The 18,364-nt window shown below is 41.7% G+C and overlaps 1 protein-coding gene across 3 annotated transcripts; it reads right to left on the bottom strand.

The window, feature by feature from the left end:
* LOC146516206 (E3 ubiquitin/ISG15 ligase TRIM25-like) lies at nucleotides 1-18,276 on the bottom strand. 3 transcript variants are annotated; one of them, XM_085162772.1, is made up of 11 exons: nucleotides 17,011-18,276; nucleotides 13,447-14,065; nucleotides 11,155-11,250; nucleotides 10,797-11,030; nucleotides 7,690-7,858; nucleotides 7,574-7,600; nucleotides 7,183-7,251; nucleotides 6,996-7,085; nucleotides 4,155-4,292; nucleotides 3,978-4,037; nucleotides 1-3,894 (listed from the first exon to the last, which is right to left on the bottom strand). In XM_085162772.1, the coding sequence occupies exons 2-11, from the start codon at nucleotides 14,041-14,043 to the stop codon at nucleotides 3,362-3,364; spliced, it is 2,013 nt and encodes a 670-aa protein (XP_085018898.1). In that variant the 5' UTR covers nucleotides 14,044-14,065; nucleotides 17,011-18,276; the 3' UTR covers nucleotides 1-3,361. The 3 variants fall into 3 exon arrangements, with proteins under 3 accessions (XP_085018898.1, XP_085018897.1, XP_085018899.1); XM_085162771.1 differs by lacking the exon at nucleotides 17,011-18,276 and adding an exon at nucleotides 14,306-14,437; XM_085162773.1 differs by lacking the exons at nucleotides 7,574-7,600; nucleotides 17,011-18,276 and adding an exon at nucleotides 14,306-14,436.
* Between the last annotated feature and the right edge of the window lie 88 nt (nucleotides 18,277-18,364).

Raw genomic sequence — 18,364 nt, 5'->3', positions numbered from 1 at the left:
GTAAGGTAGTAAGAGTGCACAAGTGTCACCACGGTCCAGGAAAGATATTGATAGTTTCTTAAACCCTTCTATGCTTTCTCCACTGTGATAAGCTGATTGCACCACAGGTTCAGATCCAGTACACCAACACCAGTGTACAACCTAAAATTATTTTATTAGTTTATGGATTGCACACTGTTTACGTGTGAACCTTTCCTTGCTTATCAGTCAGTCGGAACAAAAGTGTCTTTTGAACCTTTTAAATATATTAAAGTTTGTCTAACTTTGTCAAAAAGAACAAAGTTAGGAGCTGTGACTGAACCACAAACTTCACTGTTAAAGCAAACCGAAGATGTTAGTCTCATTTCTATAAGATGCACGTCTGACTCTTAAAGTGATCACTATATTAAACACTTTAACACCTGGTGGACTGGAGTATGCCACATCAGGAAGCGAGTCGTTGTTCTTACAGGCCGGAGTAAACTTTGCTACAACAAATAATTTACCCCTTTGAAACATTTCCTCCACCTTTTTACAAGCCAACAAGGTTTTCTGATGGCTCGTTAGTTTAGTATGCCTAACATAGGAAAACGTGTATAGCATTTTATTTCTATGGGGCAAGCATGCATGTATGATATCCCAAGATCAAATCCAGGATCTGATCAGCTGCAGATAATCGGTGACTCTTGCCATAAAAACACCCCAAATACAAAAGAGAAGAGCGAGACTTTCAGAATATGATGAAAACAGAGGAAACATGGCTTCTGTTCCCATCAGTTGAAAGAAGTGAGCATTTGGAGCTGGGTGATACAAGCAACAGCATAGATTCTCTTATGCTGATAAAATTTCCATGACATGTGCGGTGCTTGTGCACATTAAGCAGCCAATCATGTCACAGAAACATATTCAATCTTCAGATGTCAGGTATTTACAAATAATTTCTTTGTTTACAGTTTGGACAGATTTGAGCATTTTTGTAACGTAACGCTGAGGAAATCTTTAAAGTCACCGCACATTGTTCATATCATGAAAAACCGCTGCATCACCCAGTCTTAGAACCTCAGTTCCCACACTCTAAAACAAAGTCTCCACATGCAGAATTGATATCGAAACACTACGCAAACATGTGCTGCACAGGTAGACTCACTGCTTGATCCAGCTGTAGTCACATCTGTTCTACAGTGCACGATACATAACCTGCACGGGACACACACTGTATGTGTGTGTGTGTGTTCTGCAAGAACTGCAGAAAAAGCAGGAAATAAATAAACTCTCCGAAAAATAAAAACACCACAAGGAAACCCTGACACCATTGAAAGTGAAATTATTGTATACATTAAAAAAAATACATGTATATGGTTTTTATCTTCTCTTGAGTTTACTGGGAAAAAGTGAAGTAATGAGTAGGTCTGATGTTTGTTTCTATCCTGCTTTCTCTCGACACCAAGACATTTCATTTTGACTTGATACAGTTTTAAAAGCAAACTTTGTTTTTAAATACTTTTCATAAAGTGACTTGAACACATATTTGCTTCACGGTCACTAGAAAAAACAGGATATAGTGCGATACCTGCGTTTTAAGACAGCTTCATTTAAATGAATCAGCTGCTGAATATCACATCCAGCACAGATAACAAAAGTTAATAACATCAGATATGACATGCTATTAACTCTTGATACCCACTTCGGTTGTTTGCGTAACTCTGTCTACTAGTACTGTCAGACAGGACAGAGAAACCGCCGCCATATATTCCTCAGATCTTACAGACGTTATTAGCAGAAAGCACTACTAATCAGGACATTCACATTCTGCGTCTCATATCGAGCATTTCTGGTCTCCCACTTGCCATTTTGAGATCGGTAAGTGCAGCTACACGCATTGCACAGCAAGTATTTGGATGCACACGTGTAGCTGAACGTTTCATTACCCTCAAATACCACCAAGATATTATCACTCAGTAGCAGGACAGTGCATTAACAGCACTGATTGCAACAAGAATGCTTTGCTGCCTTACTTAGGCATTAACATTACGTGCTGTGGCAATGTCATCGTTATTGTAAACGGGTGGATGGTTATGTGGGCGGTCAGAGGTTCAAAAAAAGTTGGAAATAGCCCCAAGATTTGGCAACTAGAGCAACAGTTCTGCTTATTGTACATCAGGAATGTCAAACTAATTCCCCACTGTGGGCCACATACAGACCACTTTGATCTTAAGTGGGCTGAACCAGTGAAACTCTCAGTTCTGTCAGTATAAAGATGCAGTTTCAAAAGCACATCTCTTTCTACATCATAAGGAAGTCCTGCTGTAGCAAACAACAGAAATCTGTCAGCATGTCTCTGGGCTTAAAATGAAAATAAATGTGTATAATTACAGGAAGGCGCTCATTGCTCACTGCCCAGACTGTAATTCTAAAACAGAATATTTTTGTTAATTCACAGAAAATGCGTTTTTTATGTGGACCCATTGAAAAAATAATCACATTTCTATAGTAGACAGTGACATTTCTACTCATGTCTATCAGTCACCCATGTACTTCGATGTAGATCGGCAGCAAAAGCTGTAAAACCTATGAAAATACAGTTAAGAGTCCAAATGTTTGCCTTTCTTCACATTTTCCAAAGTGGGCCAGTTTGGAATCTTTGTTTGGCCGATCCTAGCCCACGGGCCTCATGTTTGACACCCCTGATGTCCATGAAAAGCAGTAACAGAAATCTCTTCTACGAGACAGTGATATTTAACCTGAACAAACATCAATAAAGATGCTGATCAGTTGTGTAAAGACAACATTTTCCTCTTCAACAACAGCTGAACAAATAGTTCCCCGAGAGCAGCTATAATCGGTCCTGATGTGAAAAATATCGTGGTTCAACTTAAGATTAACATTCAAAAATTATTGCTAACTAATTACTTTTTCTAATCAATCTTTTTTTTGTTCCTCCATTTAAATAATTTGATATAATTTTATGTAGATTAAGTCCGTAATAACGAGCGATTGATTAAAGGTGCCCTGTGGAGCTTCTAACTACTGTCGGCACTGATGCATAGGATTTATGATGCCTCAATTTAGTTTGATGGTTATTTACTGAACCAGTTCATGAATCCAACAAGCCAAAAAAATGCAGCGACTAACACCTACACATGCAGTTAAGTAGAAGGCAGCTTGTTAACCATAATAATTACCTTGTTAATTACATAATGCATTTTAATAAATTAGCTTTGCAAAATTTCTTTCCTGCACTTTTAGACCTTGGGACCTAAAATTTTTTTTTAATGAATATTCTACAGTTACGTATAGTTACATAGTGACAATAACAGTTACGCGTTTACAAGAAAACTCCACTGGGCACCTTTAACGAAGAGCCGACTGGCTGACTGCAAACTCATTGCTGCAGCTTGCACAAAGTAATGAAGGAGCCACTCGAGAAAATCCAGAAGGCTGGATAGACAGCCTGAGCGAAGGGGAACATGAAGGAGTGGAAGGGATACGCCCTGTCGGCCACGTTGTAGAACGTAGCGGTGCCGGCCTCGCAATCCAACAGCACGCCTACGCGCTTTGGATTTGGATTAGCGAGCACGGTCTCGCTGCTGTTATGCCAGACTGACAACTTGACATTAAACCACTCGACGCACCAGGACTGGGCGTTGCGGCCCAGTCGACTGGTCGGGCCTTTGCGGTCGATGCTGTTGTAAGCCAAGCCTATGCCAACGAAGTTACTGCTGCTCAGTCGCACTTCCCAGTAATGGCGCCCTGTAGAGAAACCCTTGCAGGCGAGCACCTGGGAGCAGACAGCAAAGCGTTCGGGGCAGTCGGGGTAGTTTATGTGATCGTCTGACACAGAGGCCTTAGTGTAGTTCTCCGTCAGCGCGATGCGTTTATGGGCGGTCCTTGGATTGAAGGTGAGCACTGTGCCGTCTGGAACGGACAAAAAGAAAGATCATTTCACAACAGCCACAGCTGCTGTTACCACATGATGGAAAGACACCTGCTACACTTACATTTCAGTAGTTCACTTCTCTTTTCAGCTGTGCTTATGTCTGGGGGAATATCTGTAGTTTCTACAATTAAAGACAAATGCGATTAGATCTCAAACAACAGGAACAGGCTCCCATAAACTAGTCCATTTCTGAGCTTTAAGCAATGTTTAGCATAAAACGCAAAAACCTGATGTTTACCTGGTTTCTGTTTAGGTTCAGCTGCAGGAGTACGGCCTCTGGGTTTCCCTCCAAACTCCAACAGGTTTTCCATCGAACGGCCAGTATTTTTATCACCCATACCGTCCCCAGTGGTCTGAGGATTTGTTGGTTTGGGTTCTAGAAAAACAAGTGAAGTATTTATAAAATTAAACGTGCATATATCAGATTTAAGAGACAAAATCCTAAACGAAAGAGCGGCATGGACCTCAAATTTGTGGGAGGATTTTGTAACAGCAACGACGGTCTTTTGTCCCCCCTCATTCAAGAGTCAAACCAGGAAGCAAGTGAGCCATTTGTGCCGTTTCACCCATGTAAACAGTGATATCAGGCATATCTGCTTTTTATTGTAGTAATGATATAGGAAAGCATATTTTGCCTCAGCTTTCTGTGTGCTCAGTGGGTGAGTCAGACATCAGCATTCTGAAATGAGCCACTAATGAAGCTGCAGACAGCTGCATGTGCACAGTAGAAAGTACAAATATTAAATTACAAGTATAAATATTTTTAAAGGTTTTTTAAATCAGAAGTGAATGATGATTCCAAATATGTGAGAGTTTGTTGTTTTTTTTATCCTGTTGACTAACAAATTTACAGTATGGAACTGCTCCCATTCATTTAGAGAGGAACTTCAAATTAAGCGCAGTACAAATGTGACGCAAACATGTAGAACAGCCGTTCCCAAAGTCAAGAGTTCTGCAGCCAACTTAAAAACAAGAAAATCCCATCTTTCCCACTCAATCTAAATTTTCACTCTGATCAAAATACAAGATAAAGAGATCCATCCATCATTCGCTTATCCTTTACAGGGTTGCTGGAGCCTATCCCAGCTTTCATAGGGCGAGAGGCAGGGTACACCCTGGACAGGTCGCCAGTCTGTCGCAGGGCTGACACACAGAGACAGACAACCATTCGTGCTCACAATCACTCCAACATTCACACCTATGGGCAATTTAGATTAATCAATTAACCTATCCCCACAAACTGCATGTCTTTGACGGTGGAAGGAAGCCGGAGTCCCCAGAGTACCACGCAAACACGGGGAGAACATGCAAACTCTACACAAAAAGACCCCGGCCTGACGGTGGAATTTAACTCAGGACCTTCTTGCTGTGCGGCAACAGTGCTAACCACTAGGGGTGCAACAATACTCGTATCGATATTGAACCGTTCGATACAGTCCTTTCGGTTCGGTACGCATATGTATCGAACAATACAACATTTTTAATTTATTTTATCAACTTTTCTTCTGACGATGCTGTCTGTGTTGAGCGCTCAGTGGATCTGCGCTCAACAGTGCAGCCTAGGCGGAGTAGTCGAACGCAGATTCACTGAGCGCAGCGCAAGCTAGCGAGACAGAAGTTAAGCTCTCCTTGCAACATGGCAAATTGAACCTCCCCCACCCTCATTCAGATCTGGCGTTTGGAACTATTTTGGTTTTCATGTGACGTGTAACCCTGAAGGTAAGCGTGTCATGGACAAAAGTAAAACAGTATGTCGGATGTGCCACGCAATGCTCAATTACATGGGTGGGAACTAGTGTGTTAGCGCAGTTAGCTCGTTAACGTGTTGGCCGTCCAGCCCCACGCACGGGGCGATCCGCGGTAGCTCGTTAATGGAGATTTGCCGTGTTGTGGCGTTAACATCATTTCAACGAGATTAACGCTGACAGCACTAGTGGGAACACAACGAATATGACTGCACATTTACTCCGACATCATCCTAGTGCAAAGACAAGTGGAAGCAGACAAAAACAACAAGCACGCATGCTACAAACTTTACCCGAGTCATTTAGACAGCCGTTAGCACATGATTCTCCTTATGGGGACCTGATATGTTTAATATGCTGCTGAGAATATAGCCCAGAAGAAGCGTATAGTATAGCTTTTATTTTGGAAAGAGACATTTCGATTTCAAGTATCGAACCGAACCGTGAATTTTGTGTATCGTTGCACCCCTACTAACCACTGTGCTGCCCCAAGATAAGATAATGCTAAATATAGATAAAGAGATGTATTTACTAAAAAATGTTATTTAAAAAAACCCAATAACCATAAACAACACAGGCTGTTGGCTATAAATTGATAATGCCACGCAGTCATACGCAAAGTGTAAAGGTCAATGTGCAACCCAAGTGCCACTGGATCACACATTACATTTTCTAATGTAATGGGATTACATTTTCTTGCAGCCCACCAGGGGGTCCCAGCCCACACTCTGGGAATCACTGATGTAGAGGAATACTTCTTTAATGGCTGTTGCCTGACCCATACCAGAAACCCATTTCTGTGCAATACAAGTGCTTCTTCCTGTCATTGCCTTTCACAATAAGAGACTTTGACAGCCCTCTGTGCTGGCTGCAAATCACAGAAGTCAAAACAAATTATAACAGAATTTAGGATTACAATAAAATCTATTTTTAGTCTTAATAGATATGAATAACATCTATAAACATTTTGCTTGTTTTTGAGTGAGTTGCTGTGCCAATTAAATGAAAGATGACATCAAACACTACAAATCTGGACTGATTTCATGAAGTGAACTAACTAAAGTCTTTGAACTATGAGTTAAATTACAAATAATGCATGAATATAAAATGTCTGAATAATTTATCATTATTAATGGTGGTATTGTACAAGTCACATCAGTAAATGCAGAGGCTAAAGTCATTTCCTGTACACCTGTAGTTCATTAAAAAACTGAATGACCGTACAACTAAAATAATGAAAAATCTCCACAAACATATTGTTATGTGCTCAGTGTCGACAACACAGTTCAACCACAAGACGGCAACACAAAATGAAAATTAAAGTTGTTTCATACTTTGAGTCTTTTTCTTCTGGCCTGTTTTGGCCTGAGGACCTGGACTGTGAGACCTGGGGAGTTTAAGGTGACCTGGACTGGACTCCATCTCTGAAGAAGCAGTAAATAAAGGAACAGACATTTATGCTTGACCTGTTATAAAAATCTTGTTTTATAAACCTGGTACTGGACAGATGAATTGACTTACCATAGTCCAATAAACTTCCGGAGCCCAGTGGAGACCCCACTGTAGACCACCGAGTAGTGTAGGCTGAACCTGATTTTTCAATGAAAGCATGAACATGGAGTCATTACAGTACTGACTCTTTATCAACACTTAATGTATTCAACCTCGACCACAGAATGCGGTATCAATTTGAGTATTTTCAAAATATACTGTTCAGAAAAAATTAAGGGAACACTTGAACAATCTTAACTGACTTGATCGTTGGTGTGATTTTTATCCAGCCCTCAGTAAAGACGTTCAACTTGAATTTTTCCTTCAACAAGATCCAATACACGATTTAAGTGTTCCCTTAAGTTTTTGAGCAGTTTGATTGGAATCCTGTTTTCATTGGTCCCCACATGAAACAACTCACCAGCTGCCAAAATATCAGGGTTAACTTCTGCAACAAAATTGGACACTGTCTTCACTAAACTTTCTCAATGAACCTTAAACTTTAAAACGTCAGACAAAACGTGTCCATGCACTCACCTGGTGCATTTAATGGTAGTCGGCTCTCGACGGGCTGTTTGAAGATCTCGGTCAGATGCTGCTTCAGGGCAGCAGCAAAGGCCTGTGATGCCAAAACCTTCTTGGAGTCCAGGTTGATTTTAGGGGAGTAAGGCTCAAAGTTAATAGCTTGGGGGAGGTTAAATGGTGCCTGAGAAGAGAGGAACACAATGTTGTGCGCTCAGTCAAGATAATCATATCCCCTTTTACAAAATGTAATGAACTACTATGTGATGTAATACATTTATAACAAACAAACAGATCTGTGTACATGTGTGGGGTTTTTGTGATGGTTGTGTTAAAATATCCCTCTAACACACGATCATAAAATCAGAAATCACATTTCTATTTAAATAGAACAACAATTGTTTAGAATTCAATTATATTTGACTTATATAGCACCAAATCCAAAATACAGTTGACTCATGGGGCTTTATGTTGCAACATAAAGACCCTACAATAATACAGAGAAACCCACAACAATCAAACGACCCCCTATGAGCAGGTGGTGACAGTGGGAAGGAAAAACTCCCTTTTAACAGGAAGAAACCTCCAGCAGAACCAGGCTCAGGTGGGGGCAGCCATCGTCCCCAAACAATACTGTTAAGAAAAAATTAACGTCTAATCAATATATTGATTAGACGTTGCTGACAATGCCTAGCAAGCGGAGACTCCTCTGACTTTTAACGAGTTTGGTTCTAAATGCTTTACTGCTGATTGTATGACCTCATTTGCTAGTTTTGAGTCTTGCTGAATAAAACATATATAGGGAGTGTTTTATTTATATAGCACCAGATCACAAAAACATTTGCTTCAATGTGCTTTATATTGTAAGTAGGGATGCACCGATACTGGTATCGGGTATCGAGGCCGATACTGTAAAATGTGTGTGTACTCATACTCGTAAAAGTTAACCGATACCATGAACCGATACTAACTTATTTCATTAATCAGAGGGTGGCTTGTCATTTCTGTTGTAGTTTTTTTAGATTGGCCACTAGGGGGACATCTCATGCTAAACAGGCACAGGGTTAGGCGAGTGAGATTGGCGGCTCCAGATAAAGAGAAACTGGAGGCTGCTGTAGCTAGGCTAAACAAAATGTCAGCAGTGTGGACCAGAACAGCCAACTTTAACTCAGGTTTTGGAAAAGCGATGAAAAATGTCAAGAGAAAATCCACAGGCAGTTAAAATAACAGAGGCTCTGACTCATTTTATCGCTCTGGATGACCAGCCAATGCCGGTCGTGGAAAATCAGGGAGATAATGGTGCCAAAACTTTCTGAAGAGGTAAAGACAAGCAGTGTGCGCGATGTCAGTTCTTGGTTTAACAGCACAGTGGACTGATGATCCACGGGCAGATGAGGAGTTTGTTCGTCAATACCGAATACTTAAGTTATTTTGTTTGTTTGTTTACAATATGGACACTCTGCAATAATTTAAACGTTTATTTTATTCTCAAACCTAATTTGTATTTATTTTATTCCAAACAGAAGTGTTTATTTATTATTCTGAAAGCTCGAGACAGTGCCAATAGTTCAGTGATATTTTGTTAAATTACAATGTGGAGACTCTGCAATAATTTAACAGAAGTGCTTATTTTTCACTTGAAATTTTTTTGTGGTCATTTTTATTATGATTTTATTTTTTATCGGCAGAGAATAAATAAAACCTGTCTTCCAATTCATTGTATTTGTGTGTGTGTGTGTGTGTGTGGTAGAAGTATCGGTTTTTGTACTCTGTATCGGCAAGTACTCAGATCCAAGTATCGGTATCGTATCGGTTTGAAAAAATTGGTATCATTGCATCCCTAATTGTAAGGTTAGGACACTAAAATAAAGCAGAGAAAACTCCAACAACTCTGTGACTGTGGGAAAGTGAAACTCCCTTTTAACAGGAAGAACCCTACGCCAGAAGCAGGCTCAAGGAGAGGCAACTATGTGCCCTGACTGGTTGGGACTTTTATCATTTTGGGTGGTTACATTTCTCTGTGAGTATATTAGGTGTATATGGTTGTTTTTGGTTGGAACAGTAAAGAGACGTAAGCCAAATACTCTCCTGTTTACAGTTAGTTGCCCCTCAAGTTAAAATGGTCTGCTGCTGACTCTGAACCTAAGCCCCGTCACCTAGGCTTTGTACCCAAACCTAGCTTACAAAACTCAATTATATGTGACCCAATTGTTTAACCTGACCTTCAACAGGTTGGGTGTGGTGTCCAACCCCAACCAACAATGGCATTTAAAGCCAACCCAACAGCTTGACCTAACCCTAACTTCTTGTTTAAAGTGTCTATCCATAACCGATGTTGGGTGTGCTGCAACATCATTTAAAACACTACCTCATTTAAAAAACTGACCTAGCCCCATAAGCCCGACAGATCTGTGGCTTAAAGGTTGTAAGTGCCATTTAGGGAGCTCAAGGAGCCTGAAATATTCTAACATGTTTAGAAAAAAAAACTATCAAAGCTTTTCATAATAAAGGCAATGGTTGGTTCTCCAAAACAGAGGGGAAGTGATTAGAGTTATAATAGCAAAGATTCAAAGAATTCCTTAGCTATTTTGTGGTCATAGGGAAACGGTCAACTTTTTTAAAATTCCCATTTGATACATTTCACCCATTTTCAAGCAATAAAACTCAAACATCAAGGTCCAAGAAATGTGGTTTGCTTGGCATTTTAGATTCCAGACACACCGACTATGAAATTCTTGGCCAACATCACCATGGACCTTATTCATTACCCCCTCTGTTCCTTGGAAACAAAAGCCATTTGTCATCAAAGTAAGTGGGGCGTTTGAAATTCCTCCAGCAATTTTCCACACAGAACATTTAACTAGTAGAGGACCAGACCCTGATATCAGTCTACGATTGAATGGGTCAAGTTGGTATTCTTATATTTTGCTAAGCAAAATGAACATGCTGTTCACTTTGTAAATTATGGCTCACACTGCAGGAAGGGGAAAGGCAACATGAGGGTGTGGCTGCTTTTATCATGATTTAAATCTCTATTTTAGAACCATTACACACTTTTTATCATGCGTTAGTATGTTATCATTACTAGCAGCTGTATGAATTAACAATCACAGACGTCCCACCTGCAGGAAGGCCTGGGTTTGAGAGCGACTCAGCAGGCTGTGGATTTCTTCTTTAGCTTTCGTCATGTTGTCAATGTTGTCACCAAACTTCTTCATAAGAACTCTGAGTTTGGTCTGACCAGTTTCCACCTCTCGGTCCACTGCGTTCAGAGCATCGCGCTCATCTTGGACCAACATCTCCTTCATCTGCTGATACTCAGCTGTCAAAGCTCTCTTCCTGCTGGTCGCCAAGTCCTGGAGGACAGGAGTGAGAAAACATTCATAACTGGATCAGCAAAGAAATAATTCAAATTAATACAAAATGTTTCTTTAGCCTCGTCTTTGTTTTTGCTTATTTATCTTAAATGAGAAGTCTTACCTTTAGCTTGTTCTGCATGTCCTTCATTTCAAATATGATAGTCTCATTTTTCACAATCTTCCCATCCAGCAAACCCAAATTGCTCCTCAGGTCAGACTGCAAAGAGGGAAACATGATACCGTCACTTTAGCCCTCTTTAAAAAAAAAAAAAAAAAAAAGTTTGTTGGCATAAGTGATAACTTTGGCCGTAACCTTGGCTTTCTGGCTTCACAATGACGGTAAACTCCTAAATGGATGCTATGGTTATACTCAGGTTATCAAGTCTCTCTTTTCATAATTCAGATATTCTAATGACAGCATAACCAATATCGAAAGATAACAGACGTTCAACCCAAATTTTTAAAGCTGTGTGCAGCTAAAAGGGAACTCATTCATATTTTAAAGCAGTTCTCAGACTGTGAGACACCTGCCAGTATTAGGCTACGTTCACACTGCAGGCGAAAGCGCATCAAATCCGATTTTTGTGACCCTATGCGACCCATATCCGATCATGGTGTGACAGTGTGAACGGCACAAATCCGATATTTTCAAATCCGATCTGGGTCACTTTCGTATGTGGTACTGAATCTGATACATATCTGATGTTTTAGAAAGCGACTGCTGTTTGAACGGTCATGTCGCATTAAATCCGTTTTTTACGTCACCGACACAAGACAGACGCCAATTATCAGCGCCGGAGAAGACATCGCGAACGCTTCCTGGCCATCCAGTGAAACTGTTGGGAAGACAACGTGAACATTTTATTTGTACTGCATAATCTGCAGATTCTGACAGAAATCTGCAACTATCCTTTGAAGCACCGCTCCTCTAAAACAGCAATAAGGATCATTATTAGGTTGTTTACATTATTATGTAAATAACAAAATAACTTAAAGCAAAAATTGGGAAACGTAAAGTCCGAAGTCTTTATATTAAGGGCCATCAGTCAAACAATACTGTTTGCTCTGGATCTAAACAGAGCTCGTTGTGTGTGACGTCTTCTGTTGCACATGCGGGCCGCTTTGAGCGTTCACACTAGCGCACGTTTGCTGTTGCATTTTATCAGTAGTGTGAACAAGCAGACAAAAAAAAAAAAATCTGAATTGAGCATCAAGACCTGCAGTGTGAACGTAGCCTTAGTTTCTGCATCTGCAGCTGTGCAAGGACTACCAAGGTTCATCAATTTTGTCTCTTAGGTAAACGTTCTGTGCAAACACCTGTGTTTCTGTGAAATGCCACGCTATGATGTAGCAATTATGTATGGATCCTTCTGAGCCTCCAAACGGACATTCAAAACGTAGGAAAGACTACTCGACCTCATCAGGTTGTAGCGTGCGGTTTGTAGGCCCTATACTATTTGAGGATCTGCGTGGGTGAATGCAAAGATCTGTGCCAAGTTGTCCACAAGGCACTGCTACAACTGAGTTAAAAGATGGCCGTAGCTTCCATGTCTGAAAAGTAAAGGCCATGTCTAATATCTCTTTTCCATTAGAACCTACTCGCCTCGACTCAACTTTACTCTACTTGATTTCAGTCGTTTTCCATTACAACTGAGTACCAAGCTGAAGCTTACTTCAGCTCAGTACACATTTTACTGGTCACTGGTCTAAATTGCTAGTTTGAGCTCTTAATGAATAAAATACGATGCTCATTTTGTGAATTATGGTCCTATTTGCTGTCAGAAAGGAGGATGAATCAGGCTAAGCATATGTTATTCAATAATCATCCGTGTTTCAGTTTCTTATCTAGATCTGTGACATCTGTTAAACTACACAGCTCGAGGCTTTGCAGGACTCCTCTAAAGAGTGGGAGATGTCATGATAGCTACATCCATAGACTGTATTCAGGTATTGCAGCTCCTAGACTTTGGAACAACCTCCCGATTGCCATTCGCTCTTCTGAGACTGTTCAGTCTTTTAAATCTCGTTTAAAGACTCATCTTTTTACTCTGGCTCTGACGTAAAATAGTTTGATTATCATTTGGTTGGTTTCTATGTTTGTCTCGTCTTGTGTTGTTGTTTGGTAAATTTGTCTTATTTTATTTATTTCCTAACTTGTGAAGCACTTTGATCAAAACTGTTGTTTTTAAATGTGCTATATAAATACATTTTGATTGATGGATTGAAAAGTGTAACGGGAACAACTACTCATCCATTGCATCTTCCACTTTTCTCAAGTAAGTGAAACTCAGGCTAGCAATCCTGATGAAAATACAGAAACTAAGACATAATTATGTTTTAAAAGGAAAATAAACCCATCTTTGTTTAGATGTGGCTCTTTAAACTTCTCAGGTGAATACTGACAAACACACACCTCTTTCCGGCTCCTTTGTTCATCAGGGGTTGTGAAGGAGCATCCTTTGTGGACCTGCTGGAGGCAGAAGCTGCAGATTGGCCGATCATGCTGGGTGCAGAAGAGCTCCATCAGCTTGTGGTGGTCGGGGCAGATGCGCTCCAACAGGTCCCCGACGGGCTCGCTCAGGCTGTGCAGACGGAAAATAGGATTTTCCCGGTGAGGGCGCAGGTGCTCCTCACAGTAAGACGCCATGCAGGTGAAGCAGGTCTTCGACGCCTCTGCTTCCATGCACGAATCACAGCGAATGATCTCCTTTTTCTTCACTTGGCTCTCCTCTGCAGTCAGGTTGGGTTCGCTCTTGCTCGATCTCACTTTAAAGGTCTCCACGACGGCGGTGAGGACCGTGTTTTTCTTCAGCTCGGGTTTGGTGGCGAACAGGGTTCGACACTGGGGGCAGCTGTACGACTCCTTCCATGTGGCGAGCAGGCAGTCCTGGCAGAAGTTGTGTCCGCAGGGGATGGTCACCGGACAGTCAAAGGTGCTCAGACAGATGCTGCAGGTCAGCTCATCCTCCAGACTCATGATAGAAAACTGAGACTCGTCCACTGCGGCCATGATGGGACTGATGTGAGTGAGCCTGTGAGGCACAAACGAAACTGACTTGAGGAGGCGGAAAACGAAAGTAAAATTTTTCGCGTTATTTCTTGAACCTAATATTCGATACAGTCGGTAAATGTTGTTTTTAAAAGAATAAAAATCCGCTAATGTAACATATAAACCACCCTGCTATAATACATTTGAATATAAAGCGCGACACGTTTTTACGTAAATCACAAAATTAAAGTCGTTTAAATATATTCGGACTATCCGTCATTACCTGGATTCGTTTGGGTGTGCAGCAGCAGTCTAGCTGCAGAATGAACGCAGTCCAAATCGATAAACAACTTCGGACTTTCCGCTGCTGTGTTGTACGCAGTGCACAGTTCCTGCGGAAGTCACTCCTCCCACCCTGTAACCCTGTACGTGTGACTCAAAAGCGCACTTGCGCACACGCAGTGGACCACAGGCAGAAACCAGTTACATAATCTCTCTACCTGAAACCAAACTAACACACACACCTGAGGGAAGCGCGTGACAGGTCACACGCAAACAGGGATAATGACAAAAGAACGGAAGGAAAGCTTCTCCCTGTTTTTGTGTACAGTCATCATTGTTTAGACTTTTAGTAGCATTCGCTGTGTCAGCGCCATCAGTGATCCGGTTTATCCACAAAGTCATTTTGTGCAAAACTGAATTCAATATTTTACTTGAAGCTATATTGATCATATAAATTGAATAACTGCTACACATTAAATAAAATTTCTGTGTTTTATTTATTATCGCGGTTTAAAGAAGTCGTTCTGATTCGAGTCATCTGACAAGGATGCTTACCGGGCATCAGGGCTGGACTGAGACAAAAAAATAAATAAATAAAAATAAAAGATTTTGGTCCAGGTGGCCAAATAACTGGTATTGAAACAGGTTTAAATCAGGTTGGTACAGTTGTTGTTGGGTTAGTCATGCAGCACGTGACAATAATTAAAAGCTACACTTTAGCTTTTTACCAAAGTAGCCATTCATTTTGCCTGAATCCTGTTGATCTCTCCCTCCATCTAATTTCTCACCACGTTCATTTCAGCTTCCTCAGTCTCTTCCTCATTTCTCCGCAGCTGATGCAGCAGTCCTTAATTTTACACATTTGCTGCATTTATTTTTGGTTTTTTATATTGTTTTCTTTCAGCCTACTACTCCACCTTTTGGCCACTTTCGTGCTTAACTTTTTCTACACGGCGCACTAGCGGACAACGAAGGGAAGGGAGAGGCCCCTCACAACACTTGAGGGGCTTTTAAGAGGTTTGATTGGGCAATCAAGTGTCAGTAATGAAAACGAATGAATGGGCCACTGTCAGCGTGTAAGGTGCGCAGAGGCACTTCAGGCCAGTCCCTTTGGCCACAAAGTGCGTCGGACCAACAACGCGGCCAGTGGTATACCAGATTACCATCCAGGTGGAGGGCAGCAACCCCTCCTCCCTCCCTGATGACCTAAATGCGTTCTACACCAGGTTTGAGACGGACAACATGGCCCAGCTTGAGGAGTTCAGATCCTCACTCAAACCTGGCAGCTCTGCGCTCACCTTCAGGACTGAAGATGTAGTGAGAGCCCTCAGGAGGACCAGGGAGAGGAGCTCACCCGGCCCTGACAACATTAGCAGTCGAGTTCTGAGGCACTGTGCAGGACAACTAGGAAGTGTGTTCTGGACTATTTCAACACTCAATTGACAGTCACACCATCCCCCAGCTGTGGAAACACTCCACAGTCATGCCCATCCCCAAAAGAAACAACCCAAAGTCTCTGACTAATCTCCGTCCTGTGGCCCTCACCTCCCTGGTGATGAAGGCCATGGAGAAGATTATAAAACAGCACATCGTAAGAGCAACTGACCCCTGATGGACCCACTCCAGTTTGCTTACCGTGCACGCAGAGGTGTTGATGCCAAAATCTTCATCTTGGACTCCATCCACAAACATCTGGAGCTCCCTGACTCCTCTGCCAGACTTCTGTTTGCCGATTTCTCATCAGCGTTCAACACTCTGCAGCCTCATATCCTGGCCACTAAACTTTCCACCCGATTTCACCTGGACGATCAGCTAATCCTGTGGATTTTGGACTTTTTGACCAACAGGAACAGGAAAGTTCAGGTCAACAAGTCTCTTTCTGGTCTCTGTTCCACCTCCACTGGCTCCCCCCAGGGCTGTGTGCTCTCCCCCCTGCTCTTCATCCTCTACACAGATGACTGCAGATCCACACAGCCCAACTGTCACCTGGTGAAATATGCTGACGACACAGTTCTCCTGTCACTGCTATCAGGCCCCTCACAACACCACGGGCCCACTCTGCAGGAGTTTGTAGAGTGGTGTGACAACTCCAAACTTGAATTGAACGTGAGCAAAACCAAAGAGATGGTGGTGACCTTCTCCAGTAGGCAGAGGGATCTGGCTGCTTCAGTCACCACCACCATCCACGGGAAGCCAGTGGAGGAGATTCTCAGGAGGTGCCATCAACGGCTTTACCTCCTTAGGAAACTCAACTCCTTTGGAGTCAGCACACCCATCATGATGACTTTCTACCATGCCTTCCTGGAAAGCATCATGACCTTCTCCATCACCTGCTGTTTCCACTCCCTCAGCCCCTCCCTCAGCAAACTGAACTTCGACGTGCATGAACCATGAAGGGGGGGGGGGGGGGGGGGGGGTTGTGAAGCCAAAAGTGGTAGAACTTATTTACCTCTTGTTCCTTAAACATCTTGATAATTTATCCCATGTTATTTTACAGTTGGCCGTAATGCTTTATTTTAGATATTGCTGGTGTAACTTTGCTCTAAATACTATCCCGGGTTTGTTTGTGGTAGCATTATGTTACATGCACGCATATTCTTTTAAAGCAAATACTTTACTTAACCATCAGGTGATTTGAATCTTCTTCTGTGAACAGGTAAATTTCTGGTAAATTATGTTTGCTTATGTTGCTTTGGCTTTACTTACCTTTGTTTGTCCCTTTGTTCTGGTCATATATCCAAAGCAGGTGTGTGGGAGGGGCCAACCCAGCACTTCCTGTTTATATAAGGTCACGAGGTCACTGATTGATTCACTGGGCTCAACCAAATGAAGGGTTTTTCCTTTTGATAGTATTGTTTATTTTCTTTAAATTAACCTTTTGAGTTGTACTGTATGCAGTGTTTTACTTTTCAAATCATTTAGCTGTGTAAACGAGTCTGTCAATTGGATGAATAATTTTATTCTTGTTTATTTGTTTTGATTATCTTGTTTGGTCTAACCTATTTCTTAATGGTAGAGAATAATGAAATTGAGATGTGTGTAAAATTCTGTATAAAACAAGTGAGATTTTGACAACCGGGGTTGTTTTAAAATAGTAGAATGGACATGCAAGGAAATAAAGTACACTTAAAAGAAATTTGACCCGTCTGCTGATGCTGTCCTTTCCTTGTCACGTGCTCTACACTACCACCCACTACTAAATTCAATATGTATACTGTAGTCTTTACCAGGCTATATTTTGTCATTGCCAGTGTTGGGGAATAACGGAATACATGTACCGCCGTTACGTATTTAAAATACAAAATATGAGTAACTGTATTCCGTTACAGTTACCGTTTAAAAAGGTGGTATTTAGAATACAGTTACTTTGTTGAAATAAATGGATTACATGGCGGTACTTCCCTGTTTCATATTGTGGCAGGTCAGGACTGTTTGGGTTTTGTTTGACAGCTACGTTCTGTTGTTCCAGGCGGCAGCGTTACGGTTGCCATGGTTACAGGGTGACGCTCTCTCTCTGTGCGTGTTTCCTGGGTGAGAGAGGCCTTTTTGTTGTTGTTGTGCTAAGCTAATAGGCAGAATGCTACAAGTATAGCTCTAAAGAATGTAGCATCATAGGCAGTGTAGTCCGTGCTGCAGGGAGAATGGACTGTCATACCCGTTATGTGTCTGTGAGCGAGGGAGGGAGAAAAAGGAAAAGTACGAGCTGTCATCGAGCAAAAACGGGAGCTGGAAGCATGTAAATATAATAATAACCACTGCAGCCAAGAAGAGTGCCTGACAAGCCCAGTTGTAAGTAAGCTATTAAGACTCGACTGTACACCGTGTTCGTGTTTTCCTCCAAAAACAATAAGTTCCGTTGGAGCAGCCTTTCAACGCCTCTCTCTGTCTCTCGCTAGCAAAGTTGACCCAGACAACAAAGTAAAGCTAGTTTTCGGCTACGAGCCCGACACAGAACCCACCGTATTAGCCAGAGGTCCCTTTACTATAGACCACTTACCATGACAAATGCAAAATAGACTCCTTCAATAGAAAAACATTAGGCAGCAGCTTTTTTTATTTA

Source organism: Neolamprologus multifasciatus, chromosome 6, assembly GCF_963576455.1.
Source record: "Neolamprologus multifasciatus chromosome 6, fNeoMul1.2, whole genome shotgun sequence".
In the NCBI taxonomy this organism is placed as follows: domain Eukaryota; kingdom Metazoa; phylum Chordata; class Actinopteri; order Cichliformes; family Cichlidae; genus Neolamprologus; species Neolamprologus multifasciatus.
This window is presented reverse-complemented; position numbering and strand designations above follow the sequence as displayed.

Coding starts and splice junctions, on each gene's coding strand:
- LOC146516206 (XM_085162772.1), bottom strand. CDS start 14,043: ATGGCCGCAGTGGACGAGTCTCAGTTTTCTATCATGAGTCTGGAGGAT. Junction 7,859..10,796: donor AAACCCAGGCCTTCCTGCAG/GTGGGACGTCTG, acceptor CTCTCTTCTCAG/GCACCATTTAACCTCCCCCA. Junction 4,293..6,995: donor CCAGAAGAAAAAGACTCAAA/GTATGAAACAAC, acceptor TTGTTTTTCTAG/AACCCAAACCAACAAATCCT.